Source organism: Hoplias malabaricus, chromosome 2, assembly GCF_029633855.1.
Source record: "Hoplias malabaricus isolate fHopMal1 chromosome 2, fHopMal1.hap1, whole genome shotgun sequence".
In the NCBI taxonomy this organism is placed as follows: Eukaryota; Metazoa; Chordata; class Actinopteri; order Characiformes; family Erythrinidae; genus Hoplias; species Hoplias malabaricus.
Genome location: NC_089801.1, coordinates 16,092,043 through 16,111,876, shown reverse-complemented (window position 1 = coordinate 16,111,876; position 19,834 = coordinate 16,092,043). Strand labels below are relative to the sequence as shown.

General features: G+C 36.5%; 1 protein-coding gene across 3 annotated transcripts in view; it reads right to left on the bottom strand.

Moving 5' to 3' along the window:
* Window positions 1–19,834, bottom strand: part of ecpas (Ecm29 proteasome adaptor and scaffold) — a 41,730-nt gene that overhangs the window by 3,012 nt on the left and 18,884 nt on the right. For all 3 annotated transcript variants that reach the window (XM_066650454.1, XM_066650461.1, XM_066650469.1), the window contains 28 exons: window positions 19,591–19,756; window positions 19,129–19,301; window positions 18,727–18,828; window positions 18,441–18,564; window positions 16,303–16,448; window positions 15,454–15,508; window positions 14,061–14,175; window positions 13,708–13,776; window positions 12,902–13,019; window positions 12,383–12,550; window positions 12,119–12,198; window positions 11,919–12,024; window positions 10,804–10,851; window positions 10,435–10,553; window positions 9,597–9,747; window positions 9,078–9,143; window positions 8,722–8,811; window positions 7,492–7,558; window positions 5,606–5,697; window positions 5,454–5,520; window positions 4,785–4,973; window positions 4,097–4,308; window positions 3,703–3,746; window positions 2,900–3,092; window positions 2,633–2,774; window positions 1,881–1,986; window positions 655–743; window positions 502–573 (listed from right to left, as the gene is read on the bottom strand). In XM_066650454.1, coding sequence (XP_066506551.1) covers window positions 502–573; window positions 655–743; window positions 1,881–1,986; window positions 2,633–2,774; window positions 2,900–3,092; window positions 3,703–3,746; window positions 4,097–4,308; window positions 4,785–4,973; window positions 5,454–5,520; window positions 5,606–5,697; window positions 7,492–7,558; window positions 8,722–8,811; window positions 9,078–9,143; window positions 9,597–9,747; window positions 10,435–10,553; window positions 10,804–10,851; window positions 11,919–12,024; window positions 12,119–12,198; window positions 12,383–12,550; window positions 12,902–13,019; window positions 13,708–13,776; window positions 14,061–14,175; window positions 15,454–15,508; window positions 16,303–16,448; window positions 18,441–18,564; window positions 18,727–18,828; window positions 19,129–19,301; window positions 19,591–19,756 — 3,169 coding nt within the window. The remainder of the gene's footprint in view (window positions 1–501; window positions 574–654; window positions 744–1,880; window positions 1,987–2,632; window positions 2,775–2,899; window positions 3,093–3,702; window positions 3,747–4,096; window positions 4,309–4,784; window positions 4,974–5,453; window positions 5,521–5,605; window positions 5,698–7,491; window positions 7,559–8,721; window positions 8,812–9,077; window positions 9,144–9,596; window positions 9,748–10,434; window positions 10,554–10,803; window positions 10,852–11,918; window positions 12,025–12,118; window positions 12,199–12,382; window positions 12,551–12,901; window positions 13,020–13,707; window positions 13,777–14,060; window positions 14,176–15,453; window positions 15,509–16,302; window positions 16,449–18,440; window positions 18,565–18,726; window positions 18,829–19,128; window positions 19,302–19,590; window positions 19,757–19,834) is intronic.

Below are 19,834 nucleotides of genomic sequence, written 5' to 3'. Positions count from 1 at the left end.
GTAGTACTATGATTATAGACTGTAGTCCATCTATTGCTCTGAATACATTGTTAGCCTCCTCTAACCCCATTCTTTAATGGTCAGGACCACCACAGGGCAGGTATGATTTGAGAGATGAATTATACTCATTGCTGCAGTGACACTGATGTCTCTCTGATTTTACATCTACAAGTTTGATGTGTCTAACAGAGTGGACATAGTGTTTAAAAACCCCAGCAGCATTGCTGTGTCTGATCCACTCTTACCAGCACAGCACGCACTAACATCACCAGCATGTAAATATTACTGCAACGCTGAGAATGATCTACCACCCAAACCATACCTGCACTGTGGTGGTCTCATGGGGGCCCTGATCATTGAAGAAAAGGGTGAAATGGGGATAAAGTATGCAGAGAAACAGGTGGACTACACTCTGTAAATGTAGAACTTAAGTACTCCTGTATGGTCAGTGGAGCTGATAAAATGGACAAAGATTGTAGAGAAAAGTAGGTGTAAATCTACCTCCAATCTTCTTCAGTAGTAGTTCAAGAATGGACAAGGCTTCTGTTCTCACAGACGAGTAACTTCTGTTTTCTGGAGATAAAAGAAAATGATTAAAATTCTCTCTGATTGTGAAGAAACTACTTCATCTGTAGACATGATATGGTTCCACACCTAGTGGTGTCGCAAGTGCAGTGCAGGTGGTCGTCAGAAGTTCAGTCAGTGCTCCAGAATTCAGATGACCCTGTTCTAACAGCAATAACCTACAACACAAAGAACAGCACATCATATTTCGAAACGGTTTTAAAAAATAGAGCTTCTTAAAGTAGCCATGAAACTTTAAGCCCACAAACATGTTTGAAAGTACAGTGGAACCTTTACTAACGACCTTTCCAAGATATACAATCAAGATATGAAGATTGAATATTTTTTGCCTCCACCAACGAACCATGACTCTAGAAACGAACCGAGCCCCCGCCGAGCCGGCGGCTGGAAATGGCCACTGACCCCAGTAGGCGAGTCTCCCAGCGCGCCCAGACATTGAAATTCGTGCTAAGTTAAGCCGTATCTACGCTTCGTCTCCCCACATTCACCCGCCTCCTCTCCGTTATTCCACCCACCCCCCACCTCCCGTCATACAACCAGTGCCTATGTTACTCCTCCAACCAGTCGTCACATCTTCAAGGTAGCGATGTGTAACGACTTAAAACTTTCTCTTTTTTATTACTGTTACCACTGTATTTCTTTTTTTTATTTTTAGTAATGCTGTATGTATTTTTTTTACTAATTTTTACTGAGAGTGTTGTAAACATATATCAGTGCAAAAAGGGTTACATTCGGGGTGGGGGCTGGAACACATTAATTGCTTTTCCATTATTTTAAATTAGGAAAATTGACTTTTCCACTTACGAACCGGGTCATAGAATGGATCAAGTTCGTAGGTAGAGGTTCCACTGTATATCTCAGTTCATTTATTTATATATGTTTAACTTTAGGACACTTTCCTAAGCATAGCATACAATCAAAGTGGGAGGGTTAGCACAAAAATACCCTCACACCCCCGTGCTGTGTGAAGCCAGCCAACGTTCCTGAATAGATCAACGTCATTTGGAGGACACCCATTCTAGCATTATGCTAATAATGAAAAGACAATGTAGGTAGGCCATTTTTTTTCTCTTTTGGACCAAAAATGTATTAAAAAGGGATTAAGCCTAGTCTTAGACTATACATGAATGGTCTAGGACTAGATTCTTCTTTAAAAATTAAACTTAGTTTCTACTTCCATGATGTGAAATGGGTGTATTAATTATCATTGTCCATTTAGGAGTGTGACTTATTCGGAAGGTATCAGGATTTAAGCAGTCCTAAAAGATAACGTGCCAAAATAATTGCCATCTCACCTTTGATAGAAAGCCTTCATACACTGAAGGACCCCCAGCTGAACCCTCCATGTGCTCAGTTTCAATCTATCACACATTAACCCACACACTTCTGCTTGATATTGATCTGCAACACACACATATACACAGAGACATTTATTCCTGCACACACGTGAACATACATATACATACAGATGTTTCTCTAGAGCAAGGGTCTCAAACTCCAATTACTTGAATAATACGAGGTGGTCTTTAAATTGGCTTGGTCAAACAAGTGTCCCAGTGTTTTTGTTTCCTCAGATAATTAGAATTTTAACTACAAAAAGCTAACATTTTACCTTGTAATAAATTAAATATGGGAAGTGTCTCATATTTAAACAGTCATTAAAATGCTTCTTTGCCAAGGTCATCCCTCTATCCCCCACAAACCACTATTAATACTACTACTAATACAATAATAATTTTGGAATTTCAGCTCAATGCAATGTAATTATTATACGACTGGTCAAGTCCATATTCTAATTTATTTAATAATTCCATTCATCTTTTAATACAGGTGCTTTTTATTTATGTCTGTGTTGTGACCTAACCCACTGAGGCAGATTAAGAACAGTAGTAAAATTAGTTTAACAACAATTGCTTTAACAATGTAGGCTTAAGCAGATTTGTTTAGCACTAAGTTTGGCAGTAATAGTGTCTGGAGGGTGAAGAAAATCTGTCCATCTGTTGAGACCTCTGCTCTGCTGGAGGGAATGTACATTTTTTGTTCTTACTCTGCGTCTGTTCAGTTTTGGGCCAGGCTTTTCCAAGAGTCTCAAATGCACACAGCAAAACTTCCATCCGCATTTCTCGTTCTTTTGCATCTTCATCGTCATCATCTTCATGCTTTGGTGAACCAGCACTTGTAGGTTGATACTAATGACCCCAGGAAAGACACACATTTAAAATGCAGTAATTATATATATTATACACACACACACACACACACACAAATAAAAAAGAGCAGCTATGGAATATGCTTCCAAAACGTTGGAGTGTACCTTTCTAATGAGGGGGAACAAAATATCCGCAAAGTCCTGAAAGCGGTCCTCCTCTGTGGCTTCTAAAATGTCTGCGGTACAGCGCAAGGCAGCCATTTTGTAAACAAGACTCTCCTTTTTACACTCCTTCAGCACCAGGTCCAGGACCTGACCCACACTTGGCTGACCTGCCACAGGCTTCTTCAGCTCCATACTACAAAACACAAACAAATCTGATAAAACACAGTGTCACATACGTAGCTTAAATGCAGTAAATTCTTATTAAGTAAAATGTTTATTAAGCGAAACATCTGACACAGTTATGTTTTGGTGGACAGTTTTGATTGAGTTTTATGACAATTAAGCAACCAGTACATTTATAGTGCATATATTTATATACATATATATATTCATTTATTCATTATCTGTAACCGCTTATCCAGTTCAGGGTCGCAGTGGGTCCAGAGTCTACCTGGAATCATTGGGCACAAGGCAGGAATACACCCTGGAGGGGGCGCCAGTCCTTCACAGGGCAACACACACACACACATTCACTCACACCTACGGACACTTTTGAGTCACCAATCCACCTACCAACGTGTGTTTGGACTGTGGGAGGAAACCGGAGCACCCGGAGGAAACCCACGCGGACACAGGGAGAACACACCACACTCCTCACAGACAGTTACTTTTGTTTACTATTTATGTAAAATAAGTAATCATAAAGTTAATAAGAAAACATAAACTTCATGGGAATGCTGGTTTGGCTGAGAACACATACAAGATAAAATATCATTAGAAGAGAGAAAAAGAAGCTGCCTAACCTGCATTTTGATACCACAGATCCAACAGCCTTTAAGAGCTCCTCCTAAAGGTGAAAAAGATGGCCATATAATTATTAGCTACAAAATCATTCACTAAAGAAAACCAAAAACAATGATGTTGATGAGAAGAACTGAATATCATTTTTTTGTGGCGCATAGTTTCATGGTGTGCTTTACAATAAGGGTAGATTGATGTGAAACACTGAATATCACCCCATGGAGCATCTGATGATGGTTGAGATTGGTTGCTTTTTATAAAAATTCATTTTGACATTTAATTTTAATTTTACTTAAAACAAACGAATTGGTACAAATGCTCAGAAAATACTTTTTTTCCTTTACTTTTGGACTTGTGATTCCAAATAAAGTATTTAAAATGTGTTTGTGTACTCACCTTTCCTGCCCAGGTGCGTCCAGAGAGACCCTGCATCAGTGCATTCAGCACCATGCCCAGGTGAGGCGCCACCAGAGATCCTATCTGTTGCTTGGCAATGGAGGCCATGGCAATACCACCCTGTGCCTTCATTTTCCATGACTGAGACTGCAAAGCCCTCTGGGTGATGGCTATGAGCTCTGTCATGTACAGCCTGATCCCTCCAAAACTGCCTGAAAAGAGCAAAAGATGAGTAGAATGGACCAATGACAAAACCCAACATCCTCCTCCATGTTGAACAAAAACAATTCTGCCTTCAGTGAGGAGACTGGAGGGGGGAGAAAAACAAATTCCCATATAAATGTCATTGGCATTGCTTATTACCACAGCATTTTAATTAAAAACAAACAAAAAAACCTCTGAGAAATAACATAAATAAATAAAATAAAAAATTATCAGTATTCAGTTAAATCTGTGCAGCTCATAGAAAAATGGATGAAAAAAAAGAATCAAACTAAATTGTCTGGGGTTAGATTTAGATGTAAAAAAGGGCCTGATTTAATAAAATTGTATCAGCCTATGCTTTTGGTTCTTTGTAAGAGACAATACTCTAAAGTGATATCAGTTCCTAGTGCAAGATTCCTGTGAAAACCTTGAAGTAACAGTATTCCCAGCTTCTCTTCTATGGTGCATTTATCCCTCTCCTTACCAGGCACATGCTCCTGCCAAACCTCAGACCACAGGCTGGCATCAGCACTTTCTCCCTGTTCATCTGCTTGCTGATGCATTCCCAGGAAGGCCAGCGGCAGAGCCACACCTGCATGAGCCTTCAGCACATCTGGACTGTAGTGACTGATGGCATGCATCGTCAGACAGCAGGAAGACTTATACACCACCTCTAGAGTCAGGGCATAAGAGGAACGATTTAAGAAAATAGAAAAAAAAAAAGGAAAAAGTGTGCACATTAAAATTAAGCCGGAAAACAAACAACAACTAAAATATATATTAGTTTTCTGAACATGTAACTTTTGGATTATTGTTCAGAAAATACAACTGGTTCTTGATCAAACACCTTACATCACAAAATGATATATTGTTAGATCTAAATCATTGTCAACTTTCAGTGCAAAGTAACTAAAAAAATGTATTTAAAATATTTATTCCAAGGTATTCTGGACAATTTTTATTTTTTAAATCATTTCCAAAGTTTAGCAAGATATAAATAGAGGTTTGGTAAAACAGCAACACATCTAAAAAACTAAAAATCCACAGACACCATGATAATATGATGAGCAATTAGCATCACAGATCACAGTATAAGTTATGGAATACTGGCACACTGAGGAAAAAACTAATTGTTTTTTTTTTTTTTTTTTACCTTCTTTCTCCAGGTACCATGTACTGAGCTTCTGCAGAAGCTTCTCCACACTGCTGTCTTTTGCTGTCTGCAAGTGAGGAAAAACAAGTTTTAGGCAAGATATTTGGACAAGCTCTATTAACAGTTAATTAATAAGACTAACAAGAGCTTACCCTGACCAGATGACCAATGGCAAAAGCAAAAGATTTCTGAACAGCAACACTGCGGTCATGGATCCCATTCAGAAGTGCACTCATTAGTTTTCCTATATGACAGATGTCAGAGGTATGTGTAAGTGATTTGTTTAAAAGAGAAAAATATAATTTTTATACACACACAGAATGAGAGATTATTTTGTTTTGTATTATTGACCCTCATAGTTCAGTGACGAGGCTTGTACTGAAAATATGCTCCATGTTTAAAGCTGGGCTATTTTTTCTAATATTGCTGGGAGCTTGTTCATCTTGTTTTTTGAGTGCTGACTGTTTTTTCCTCAGCATTTACATTTGACTTTTTTTTGTTTAGTGTCATCTTAATTACAGACAAAACACAGCATGTCCAAACCACAGACGTTGTGTTTTTCTTTGGTAATAGCTGCTCGAGTAGCTTGGTCTGCCTCTGCTTTAAGGTTGCTTCCATATGACAGAATCACGTGACTACAACTTGGTAACGTGGTTTTAAAGGGACACTACATGAACACACAGCGGGGACATAATAGAATAATTAAAAAAAAATTATGTAATTGATATAGACAAGAACTTGTCGATAAGAAGTTAAGATTCTCCTGATATCACATATGTCCACATTGGGTTATTACCCAGGGACGAGGTCACTCTCAAATTTATGAGAGTTAAATCTCACCAATGCATTCAAAGCACAAAGCCTGTTATGCTCTCATCAGCCTATCACCCCTCCCTCTCCCACTCCTGCGCGCGCGCGCACACACACACACACACACACACACACAGTGTGAGGCGCACATCTACCTCTCCATCTCCACAGAGACAACAGAACACCAAGGACCATCTTTAAGAACAAAACGTACCCTAAAGTGTGGCTTCTGTCTCAGGAAAGGTCATATGATGAGCAATTTCTCTGCATAGATTGCCCACTTTCACCTTGGTTTTTCACCGGTTTCACCCACACAGCAGGTATGATTTAAGTATTAGAGTTTTAAACCCCTCAGCATCACTCCTGGACTGAGAATAGTCCACAACCAAACTACATCCAGCAGACAGTGTCTTGCATCCATTGATGAGACTAGAGGATGAGCAACACAAATTGTGATGCAACAGGTGAGCTATTGTCTCTGCCTTTATATCTATAAAATGGACCAACAAGGTAGGTGTATCTAACAGTGAGGACAGTGATTGGACACAGGTTTAAAAATCTCCAGCAGCACTGCGGTGTCTGATCCACTCAAAAGAATGCAACACACACACTGATATATCTCCACAATGTTAGTGTCACTACTTTGCTGAGAATGAACCACCACCCAAATCATATCTGTTCTGTGGAGGTCCTGAATATTGGGGTGAGAAACCAGGGTGAAACTACAGAATGAGTTCTGTGCTCTGTGTTTTATCTGTAAACCCAACACCCAGCTTCACATTTCAGGAGACCAGAAATTCCACAGCTTATCAACTTTGCCTCCCTCTCACACTCCCATCTCCACAGAAACACCAGAAAACCAAGGACCACCTTTAAAAACACTACAAAAGCTACGCCAAATATGTCCATATTTGGTCAATATCCAGGGACGAATATGTGCTCAAATATATTTATTAATATTATTATTATTTTTGCTCCTGTAGCTCCCCAAAATGCACTTAATTTTTACAGCACTGTACTGGTATCAACGGGGTGATGGAGGGGGGAAGTGGTTTCCAACACTCCTCCAAAAACTTACATAATACAGTTTCTGCAGTGCTGAGTGGTCCAGAGTAGCAATGAGGCTATTATGGCTCAGTGTACCATCACAATGATTTTGAAACTGTAATTTTAAGGTAAAAATATTAAAACACCACTGTAATGTGTCTATCTCTATGGTGAGAGATACCTGAGTAAGGCGTGAGGTCTTGTGGGCACTGCACAGTCAAAGACACAATCACACTGGCACAGCCACCCTGTGGATCACACAAATATTATACAGTGACAATGTGTACTACCATGCACTATATATATATATCCCAAAGTTTATAAAAATCTGCTTATCCCACATTAAATGGAGATTTTTTTTTGCTCTATTTGCTACAGTAACAGCCTCTGCATTTCTGGGAAGGCTAATATTAAATCCTCAAACAGCTGTGCACACTGTGATACCTAGATTTTATGGCACTCAGCCATGAGAACATTAGTGAACTCAGGTATTGATGTTGGATGATTGGTTCTGGATCACAAACACCACTCCAACCCATCCCAAATGCATTAGGTAAAGCCCCATTACTTCAGAGAACAGTTAGACTGCTCCACAGTGCCAGAGGGGGCTTTATACTCGTCTAATCAACATTTGGCATTGAGCATGGTAACCTTGCACTTATAGCTGCTCAAATTTCAAAACATCCAAATGGAGATCACACAAGCTGTGTGCACAACTAAACACAGATGTACATGATGAGTGCACATTAAGGTAATACAATTCACTCATTATATGGAGTCTCTACAAACCTTGGGTATATATCTACATTGGTAACACACAAAAAATGCACAGATTGATTGACCATGACCAAAAAAGGCCCGTTTTTAGCGTGATCGGCCGGACAATGTCTCCAAACCAATTTTTGCCATATTTCTACATGTGCATCACGTGAGGGCAGCAGCATCGCAAACACAGCTACACACACTCACTGTTTAAGCAACATAGCAGTCATGTGAGCATTTGCTGAACATATGATAAAAGAGAAAAGAAACAGACTATCTGGTGACAAGTTAGAATGGCTTCTTTTTGTCAAGAAAAACTTGCCATTAATGTTTAAGTGACTGCTTTAGATGTTGAAACAAATATAAAGGTGCCTTGATTTTTTCTGTTGCACTTGTTTTCATTTGGCAATGTTAACACTTTGCTCTTTATTTTATTTAGAGGTTTATCAAAGACAATATTATATTAAAAGACATATTAGTGCACAATTTTATGTTAATGAAAGAAAAGATGAACAAAAACGTTTCTGTATGTAGTAACCACATATATAAAACAAAAATCTGATTGGATTGTCACTTTGGGGGGGGGGGGGGGGGGGGGGTCCGAAATCGGCCCAAAAATTTCCAATTGATGCATCTCTAGTAACAATACCTTGGTTCCAAGACCAACTCCACTCTTCAGAAGGTCACAGAGTCTGGGGACCAGCTCACCCAACACAGACACATCTAAATGCTGCAGACACTATACCATACAGAAATAAACAATCAATAAATCAGAATACACAAGAATACTATAACATCACTGCTGAAGAAACGTATATGCAAAAGTGTATTTAAACAAAAAATATATACATGGCCATTGTGCTTTTACAAGCAAGCTTTTGTTTTACTGGAATTATAATGTCAGCACTGACATGGTCTCTCCCTCACATCACCAGTGTCTTTATAACAGTAAAATTCTCTGCAATAAAAATAATAAAATTTGTATTGATAAAACCATATTCCTACCATGTTCACTGTCTCCATCATGGGAGAGGACTTGGCTGCACTCAGTCTGGCAGTATCCATAGCACTCTGGAGAAGGGAAGATTCTGATTTTACATTTGCTCACATTTCTATACAATGCAATCACATGCCAGAAATAAGTTTCATTTTGACTTTCAATGTCTCTTTTCCCACCTGATTAACTAGACTTGGACAGGAAATATGACCCTTGATTTATGAACATTGTACTAGGTGACAGCTTGATTTACTATTATTAAGCTTTATTATATAATCACAATAAGAACCCTGTAAGAAAAAACATGAACAAATTGTAAAGAGTGGTGTTTTAATAATAAATATTTAAGCATTTATTTTGTGTTGAATTTGGAGAAACCATTTGTTATATTAGTTGTATAGATTAGTTGATAAGATATTTAAATTGTTTTATAGCAAACATCTATAGACACAGATAAACAGAGAGTTGCTAGTTAAAAACGGAATATTTCTTTACAGTTTCAGTTACGTAGAAATAGGGTCACTCACCTTCTCCTGCTCGGTGGCTCTCAGGCTGAGGTAGTTAAGCACCTGTGGTTCTAACATACTCAGTGCCTCTAACAAAGCCGGGATGAGACAAGCAGCATGGGGTTTCAGACGACTGCCCGCTGCTTTACTGATCTTCACCAAGGTCTGGATACTGAGTCAAATAAGTTTCATAATAGACATATATTAAAAACATAAAAAACTGTATTACAGTCATTTGCATGTGCTACTGAATTTTACTGCAATATACACTCTAACAGCTAATAACTACTGGAATATATTGTATTGTTCTGTTATACATACCTTTACACATCTAATCTGAACAAGCAATGTGACTTTATTCACTACATATTCCACTTGACAGTTTACAATGTCAGAGGTTTACTCTGGATATTGTTTACTGCATGTGTCTATGTTTTAGTCACATAATATTTTGTTATATCAGTGTGTATTGTTCAAATTCTGTGTAACAAATAATTGCACATATCAAGTGATACTGATTAAATAACTTCAAGAAAGGCAAAAGTCAGACTTCAGGATGGCAACTCATACTATTTCTGCTATTCAACATATATTTAATGCATTTTTATGAACAATATGACAAAGTCTGTTGGGGAGTATTAAGCAAAAGGATTGATACTGTTTGTATGAGCCTAATTGGTAGAATATAAGCTTTCATAACTTGTTAGCTAGGACAATTAACATGACTTTAGCTGATGGAGAGTTGAGGATGTTTAGACCATCTATGCTTTTATAAGTTACATAAATGAAAATGTACTGTACACAAATCACTACAAAAATCCTTACATCAAATGATTTAAAACCAACTGCTGCTTCCTACCTCAAGGAGCGCACTTCTGCTACATTGCTAACAATGCCTTTGTCCAACAGTATCGGCAGCAGAACCCCAACAATGCGCTGAGCAGATGCACCTGTGGACTCACACATCCTCACACACACCTGAAAGACAAAGATAAAAAAAAAAAAAAAGAAAGAAAAAAAAAACAAAAAAAAAAAAACACACAGGGATTTTGAAGAAACGGTCGAAACAAGATGGCTGATACTTCAGTTAACAATTTGACAGTAGAATCAGCTAAAAAAAGTTTTTATTTTAAATGTGGCTTTTTATGTAGCTATGGACACACACACACACACACACACACACACACACACACACACACACACACACACACTTGAGAAATTCATGTACCTTGCTGAGAGTCTTCAGAGTCAAGTCTGCTGCCTTTCGTACTGACTCCTGAAATAGAAGTAGCAGACATGAATGATACTGGACTATATAAAATATCCATAGCCAAGTAAATGCCAAGACTAATGCAATATGGTATGCGTAATACGAATATGAAAGAGACTAGATACGAGTTTGGCTCAATGACATCCACTGCAAACAATACAAAGTGAAAATTAACACAAAACTACAAAACAACTATTAAAATCAGACTACACTAACACTTTAAAACAAAATGCAAAGGCAAGATTTAAATGCCAATGCTAGGGCACAAATACATAAAATGAGTCAGAATTAAATCAATTTCATACACATTGCCAAGCAAACCCAAGACGCCCCAAAGCCTACGCATTGCCTGGCTGTTATATCTATGAAAGCTTTTCCATGAATCAGGGAAACTGATGCTTCGCTCAGTGAAATTCAGAATGCACCTCCAACGTATCCATTGTGCACTTTAGTTAACCACAATTTGCTGAGCATGACAGAAGAAAAATATATGGAACTTGGTGGAAACCAAGGTCTCCAGATTGGAGATTGACTTAATATATGTCCTCGTGTTCTTAAGAATCCAGATGTTGCATCATGTTTATATTTAACTTGACCATTCAAAAGTTTGAAAATCAATTTAAAAAAATAATGATAATAATAAATAAAAAGACTAATACATACTGATTCCAATACTTATGATTTGAAGTAATCTAAGGGACCACTGTTTTGTGTAAACTTGTGTGAATTTAAGATAAACTCTAAGTTTCATAAATTCTGAAACTCCTGTTTAACTCTTATGCCAAATTCATTACTCTGATATAGTCCCTTCAAAATGCTAAAGCTGTAAAGCATCAATAATTAATTCATGACAAAATAATACCCCTTTTGTATTTCATTTTGAAGACATCAAATTTCAATGCATATATTAGTGTAAAAGAATAATTTCAGTTCATTATTAATGATTTTATTTAAACTCATTTCACAGAAGTGTACAACAAACCTGATTACATGTGTGATGATTCACGTTTAAAGCCAAGTATCAGTTTTGTATGCAACATAACAAAATACATTAATATTAAATTAAAAGTTACCTTAATGTCATCCACAACCCGGAAGAGTGTCTCCCAAATTTCAGTAAGGTGGTCAATGAGGTCATCTGCCTGTCTTCCACGGATCAGATCATTTAAAGCCAGACAGCTAAGCACAGTAAATAGAAAAGCATATATATTAAAACCTGTACTAAAATAATTTAAAAAATTAAATTATGATATTCTTAAGTAACCCATGGTACCATGACTCTCGAACTCTCCACATGTTACTGGTCAGGTTGGATATGACATCCTGAAAGATCTCCTTTAAGTATTTATCAACCTGGGTAGAGAACCGAAAAAACGTACATGCATATTTTATTATATCCTTATCGATTACCTATAGAACTAATAATAATAATAATAATAATAATAATTATGAACACAAAAAATTCAATATGAACCTGTAATAACATACAATACATTAACAATCAGCTAAATTCCTATGTAACGAGATGAAATCTCACAATATTTTTGTCTGTGACAAGGGCGTCCCAGATGCTTGTCATGGCCTGTCGAATGGCCAGGTTGGGATCAAACTGGTATCTGTACAGACGGGGTACCAACTGGGGTAGGAAAGGAGCAAGCTGCTCTCCTGCTTTGGCTGCAATGATGTTAAACCCAAATGCTGCCCCCTGCACCACAGAAAGAAAACAATGGACAGAAAGCCAAATAATACATTTGGGAAATATCACTTATATGAAATACACAGAGGATTATTCAGAGTAAGAATGAATGTAAGGCTTTTTCCTTTTTTAAATACATTTTAAAATGCTTTATCAAATATTTGTCAAAACAAACTGTAGAAATCATATGTTATATCACAATTGAATATAAAAAAGGTTATTTTTAAGATGTTAAAACCAAAAACTTAGGAAGTAAAAGTCATTTTAAATCTCTTTTAATCTGTCTCAAATATGGTACATTTTAAATGTTATTGTCATTGTTGCAGTTCTAGTATTTAATCTCAAAATGATGCTGCTTACCTTCCTGGAGTTCCACATAGCATGATGATTGGCCAGGTTCATGAATTTATAAACAAGATCTGGTTGGTTCAGATCACTAGCCAATGAGCACAGTTCTTTGTAGGTGGAGAGGCCATGTCTGTCAACAAAAACAAAGCTGGCTTTGAACAAAAATAAATGCTTATCAATTCTACATAAAAGCTCAGGACATTGCTATGTACTTTAATAATCAATCCAATTGTTTCATCTTAGAATTATGGATAATACACTGCATTTCCAAATATTTGCAGACTTGTCTGTTCGATTCAGCTAAATGTGCAGTCACTATGGAAACATGTGGTTAAATGTATGCACAGCTTTGATAATCTTAATAAAAAGAGATGGCCAGTATAATGGGTTGCTCTAGCATAGCCGCACATGGGCCTAAGTTAACAATGACCAACTGTGGAGGGATGCTATCAAATCCTTAAAGTCTTAAGGATTGATTTTCCACAATGTTATTCTGACCTGTCACTCTGCTAAATGATGTTATTTTCTAACTCAGCAGTATCAATTTGATCTGTTAAAAGCTGAGACCACTGATGTTGGCATTAGATGCTGAAATCTATTTTGTTACTTTGATAAATGGAACACACAAATATGTACATGTAGGAACATTACTTCAGTTAACAACAGCAAAATGGACAACCTCATTATTAATACCCTTCAATTTAGAAGAAATATTGGATTAATAGTTGGTTACAAAGATTTTGCCATATAATGTATGTAGATGAGAGTAAAACATGAACAGACTGCATACAATATAAATGAACAACGACAATACATACCCATCAGGGGCTTTGCCAAGAGCATCTGCTTGAAAGACTTCAGTGTCCTCTGATACAGTGTGTTTGACTCTAATACACACAAGCACAGAGCATTTAAAAGGAAGTGAAATATTGAATCATGCATTAAAGTGGATATTTTGAAATGACTGAGTGATATTAAATTGAAATGCATCCGCTACAAGATCTTTTGATGCACTCTTGCTCTTCCTTGGCAAACACTGATAAAAGCGCTCAGTAAGTCATGAATACACACTCACTCTCTTTACTCAATCTACAGTCTAATATCCACAATAAAAGATTAATGGATGATGAAGGACTGAATCTGTGTGTACCACATACACATATTTTACAACCTTTTTCCAGTCATAAGAGTCTCCACTAGAGCTGACACCAGTTCCTGCTGATCCTGTTCTCCTCCAAGTTCATACACCATGCCCAGGCCTTTAGATGCCACATCCTGACTAAGCTCTACACACACATACACAAAACAAAACAAAAAAAAATTAATGAAACCAAAGTAAGTTACCATTATCAGCATCAATTTAAATACATAAACTAAGCACAAAAAGTAAGGAATTTGTGTTTTTATTTTTATTTCTTTGTTGTAACAATTCTTCTTGGCAATAAATCTTATACCGTTGAAAAGCCAGTTAAATTCCCTTTTAAATGGTGCCACATTTGTAGGGAATATGCATTTGTGGGATGAGCAGAAGAGCCAAGTATGTGGGTTGTGCTCATGAAAAATTTGCCAAATCTTCTCTGCCAATGCCAATTTGGAAGCGTTGCTACAACAAAGAAATAATTTACCAAACACAAATTTCCTTACTTTTTGTTTTAAGTTTATAAAACAATTAATTTAACCTTTTTTAATGGTTTAAAAATACCTCATCTCAAATGTAAAAGTTACGTACATCGCTTTATTCAAACAAAAGGTGTTGCTCATGATATATTCAGACAGTTGGACGTGTTTTTTACCTCATATGCAAAAGGTGCAAACCAATTATTTTAAAAGATACGACATTGATCCATTCCTACGTCGTGTCGTAAACTGATTTTCGGTGTAAGTCGGAACATACGTACATACTGTACATAAATAACATACTGTAAGCCCTTATCCTATCCTAACACTTATCCTCTTCGGTCCCGAGCCGCGTAACCGTGTATTTTTCCGCCGCACACACCAAACACGAAGTTCTCGACGCAAAACCACTTTAAGTCGAAACAAGGCTTTATACAGTAAATGAGAATGTATCGGACTGACGTAACCCGAGGACTACTAATATATATATAGTGATGCAGTGGGTGTTTTGGGTTTCCATGTGCTGGGCTCAATGAGTAACCGTAGTTGATAATGATAGCTGGTTACTGATCAGATCAAAGTGTTGAGAGTGTTGTGGGACGTATGTCAAGCTCTAATGGATTGGCCTAGGATATTTTACATCTTATCATGTGTTGAACGCACCATGGATTGTGTTCTGGGCAATGCCATTCAGTGCTTTGTTTGGACTGGTAATCTCTTATTAGGTCAAAGTAACAGGAAAATGCAAAATGATTCATATTCATATTTTTTGTGCAAAAGTTAGGTTTTCACAAAATAAAACAATTAAATGTAAATTGTTAAATTCGAATAATTTGGATTTTTAAATCTTAACACAGAAAAGCAGCACTCACACACTAGTTTTGTAAAGGAAAAGAATTATATATATATATATATATATATATATATTAGTAGTAAAAATAACTTACCATCAGGGTCAGATAAAATTGAAATGAAGGCTGTCTGAATCTCTTTCAGATGAGACTACAGCAAAGAGAGAAACGTCAAGTTAGTTGTGTTATTACTCGTCTGCTACACATGGAGTTATACTGTTACTCAGTTTTACATTCAGTAAAACAAAATAATCATATGTGTCATGTTTGTATATATGGAGACAGCTTGCTACAGCGATTTTTGACTTTCTGAATTTCTACAAAAGCGAAAATAAATCTGCAGGCAAAATTCTTATAATCAAGAGCCAAAAGTATATGTTGGAAATGCAAAACAGAACAATTATATTAAAAGTCTATTTGTAAAAGATACTTGGTTACCTTATTACTCTTTGCAGTTATTTGCTACTTATTTTCATTTGCATTTTACCAGTCTTTGCTTTACAATTTTTGTTTTTTTTTTTGGGTTTATTTCCTTCTTCAGGTAAGTTATTTTGCTTCAGGAATCTCTCTTTGATTCTGCTCCTTCTTTTGCTTCTGAATTCTGGAACCCTTTTCACAAGTGGGTGGGTCTTTAAAGACATCGTTCACCTTGATTCTCCAATGGTCACTGCTTTTGGGCTGACAGGTACTCTGAAACCTCTGGGACCTAGCCATGCCCACACCATCAGCTTTCGAGCATTTTCAAACATCACAGAGCACCTGTCAGTCCAAAAACAAAAAGTTCTAGGGAGAAGAAAAACCTTGACTAATGAGATGGGGTTTGCAGCTGAACACTGAGCAGCACAGATTAAGAAAAGGCTGAGGCCCCTATAATTTTCCCCCTTCTGTTTGATGATATTCATATTTACGTTATGTTAAGCAGCTTGTGTATGTGTGTTGATTTACCTGAATCTCTTTGTGGTCACTTAGTTTCTTCACTAGTGAGAGAAGCCATATGCAGGCAGCCTGACGCACATGAGGGTTCTGACTCACTATGTATTTAGACAAGATGGAGCTCAACACCCATGGCACCACATCATTATTCTTCACATCTGACAGAGAGACATGAGAGTATGCTATTAATACAGACATATGTTGCATATATATGTAGAAACTGACAAAAAAAAATGCTAATTTCCTGTACTTCATATATTTCAGGTAGCAAGTTATAAACTGTAAAAGAAATAAACCAATGTGTCCAATTAAGTAAGATGTTTATTATTCCCAAATTTAAAAAAAAAAAAAAAGAGAGAATGACTTTAAATTATGTTAATAAATATAAAATGTATTATTTATGACACAGAAAATAACATTCAGGTTTTTAACTTATTACACATACATTTTGTATATGTATTGTACAGAAAATAATAATACATAATTTCAAACAAAAATTGTAACTGACTTCAAACTTGTTGTTTCCAATCCATATATAACAATATTGTCACTGCTTTAAAAACCTTTGTAGGTATAATATTGCATAATGAAGTGCAAAGCTGTTATATTTAGAATGTGATCAAATATTATAGCATATAACTGAACCAAACATTTCCTGCAGTTCTCAAAACAGAATTTATTGAATAAACAATGTTTGCGTTATACAATAAAACAATCATTTAATGTGGTAGGATTTTAATTAATACATTTTTATTTTTTATTTGTCTGTTGATTTGTAATTTACTTAAGGTGGAAGCGTAAAATTGGCCGCTTTTTTAATGTGGAATTCCTAATGTGGCCAGCAAAATATAATGGGAGACATTTTAATGTGGTATATTTTTTTATATATCCACTTCTATGAAGTGGACATTTACTTAAGGTGGAAGCCTAAATAAAATTGCTGATTTTTTTTTAATGTAGCTGGCAAAATAATGGGAGACTTTATAAGGTGGTATTCAGTTTAATGTGACGTAAAGTGGTCATTTAAGGTGGAAGCCTAAAAAAGGCAAATTTTAATGTGAAATCTTTTAAAGGTTGCCAGCAAAATATGAAGGGAGACTTTTTAAGGTGGTATTTTTTTATTTATATATGTCTGTTTCTGTGAAGTGGTCATTTACTTAATGTTGAAGCCTAAATAAAATGGCTGATTTTATAAGGGGGCCAGCAAAACATAATGGAAGACTTAAGGTGGTATTTTTTTAATGTACCTGTTTCTATGAAGTGGTCATTTACTTAAGGTGGAATCCTAAATAAAAAGGCTAATGTTTTTTAATGTGGAATTTTTAAAGGTGGCCTGAAAAATATAATGGGAGTCTTTTTAATGTGGTGTTTATTTTAATGTGACCGTTTCTATGAAGTGGCCATTTACTTAATAAACTGGCAGATTTATTTTATTTTAATTTTTTCTATTTTTAATGTGGAAATTTTAAATGTGGCCTGCAAAATACAATGGGAGACATTTTAAGGCTTTTTTTTTAATATAAAATGTGACAGATTCAATGACTGGTCATTGACTTAAACTCAAAATAAGGTGGATTTATTTTTAATGTGGCAGTCAAAATATAGTGGCCATTTAAGGCTTATAAGGTTTTTTCGAAATGGTCATTTATTTGAGGTGATATTCTAAATAAAAAGTGCATTTTTAAAGGTGCAATTTTTATTAAAGTGGCAGTCAAAGTATTGGATAGAGTGGATGGCAGGACCTAACTGATATCCGGTATTGTTTTTTCGACCCTTTATCCTTTGCATAGAGATTTCTCTGGATTCTCTGAATCTGTTCATGTTTTTATGTGCCACAGATGATAAAATCACAAGTTCTTTGCTATTTTATGTTGAGAAGCCTTATTCTTACAGTCTTGTCAAATAAACTAATTACTTGTGAGACGTTCCATCAGGTGCTTTTTAGCATAACACAATGTCACCAGTCTTCTGGTATATGATTACATATTAAAAAAGGAATAAAATAAAAATTGGATTTCCCCAATTAAAATCTTGTCTTTGTACTCTGCACACAGCATTATGTTTTTTTATTTTACATTTTGCAAAGCATGTCAACTAATATGTAAACAAGGCTTTATTAAATATAGTAGCAACTACAGTTTTGCTCTCACTCTGAGGTGGGCAGTACTGGTCTTCTGTGCATGTCCAGACATCTCTGGCTGCTCCTGAGCAGGTTCCTACAGAAGCACTAGTTATAGCCTCTCCTACTGTAAACTGCAGCTCTACCTGTTTAGCCTGAGAGAGAAAAAGAGAGAGAGAGATAATGTGACAGAGGGAGGGAGAAAGTGAAAAAAGGGCATAGGCAGTAAGGATAGAAACGAGAGATGGTGAGAAAGATTATTATTATTAGCACCATATAAACTAAAGCAATGTTCTTATAAGGTGTGACATCTTTACCTCTACTGAATCCATGAGGCCTTGCAGGAGTTTTTTCTGGTGAGAAAATTCTCCATCTCCCACTGGGAGGAAGCCCAATGTCTGAATTGCACGCTCTTTCATCTGAAAACACACAAAGTACCATTTTGCAATAAATATTTTGCTTGGAAATAAACATTAAGCAGTAATCTTTGGGGCGAACATTTCTTAATATATATCAATATACAAAAAACATGACAAATAAAGACACAAATTAAAAATCTGCACTTTTGACAACCTTTTGTAATTTACCTGCAGCAATACGCTAGTATCAAAACAAAACATCAATTAGTTGCCTTGAGTAAAATATCACTAAGAGGGTAGTATTACTTTCACTTTATTTTCATGTGCACTTTTTTGTGGTTGTGTGTGCATATGTGTTACTTTGCTGGTCTCTTTGCCAGATGGTATCCTGGCGAGTAGGTTGTCCACTAAGCTGAGTTTGGTGAAGCCGTCTCCCTCTACTGGTATCAGCAGTTCACCGTTACGTGCAATCTCTCCCAGAGCCGTTACAGCAGCAACAGTCAGCAAAGATGACCCACTGTCCAGAAATGACCCTACACAGCCATTAATACATTCAGTCACCCAAATACGTCTAGAGTAAAAATGCTTAACAGAAATGGAAATGCTGAAACATGAGTTGAGACTCAAGTGGTAACATGAAATTAGCCTTATAGCCAATAAAATATTAATGACCTGGACACAAAGGAAACCAGCTGTTGTCAGAAATACTGCCACAGATTAGGTCAGGCAAGTTCAGTGAAAAACATGATATCGTGATAGGAAATCTTAACAGAAGCTTAACAGAAAATGAACTCTTTCAAATTCAGACAACGTGGGGCGTACCAATAGTTTTGGTTGCCAAAGTGATTAGCTCCTCATCCTCCCTGGATGTAGCACTCATTTGCTCAAGTAGTGGGGCATCACACATGATCAAGCCCTGTCTCCGGCTCATGTACCTGCCCACCATGTAGCCTAGAGCCAAAATAGCACCATGCTGGGTCTCGGGACTCTGTTTCAAAGGGAAGATGTTTAACATTAGCATTAAAAAACAACTTAAATACGCACACCTACTAGCAATTAAAGTAAG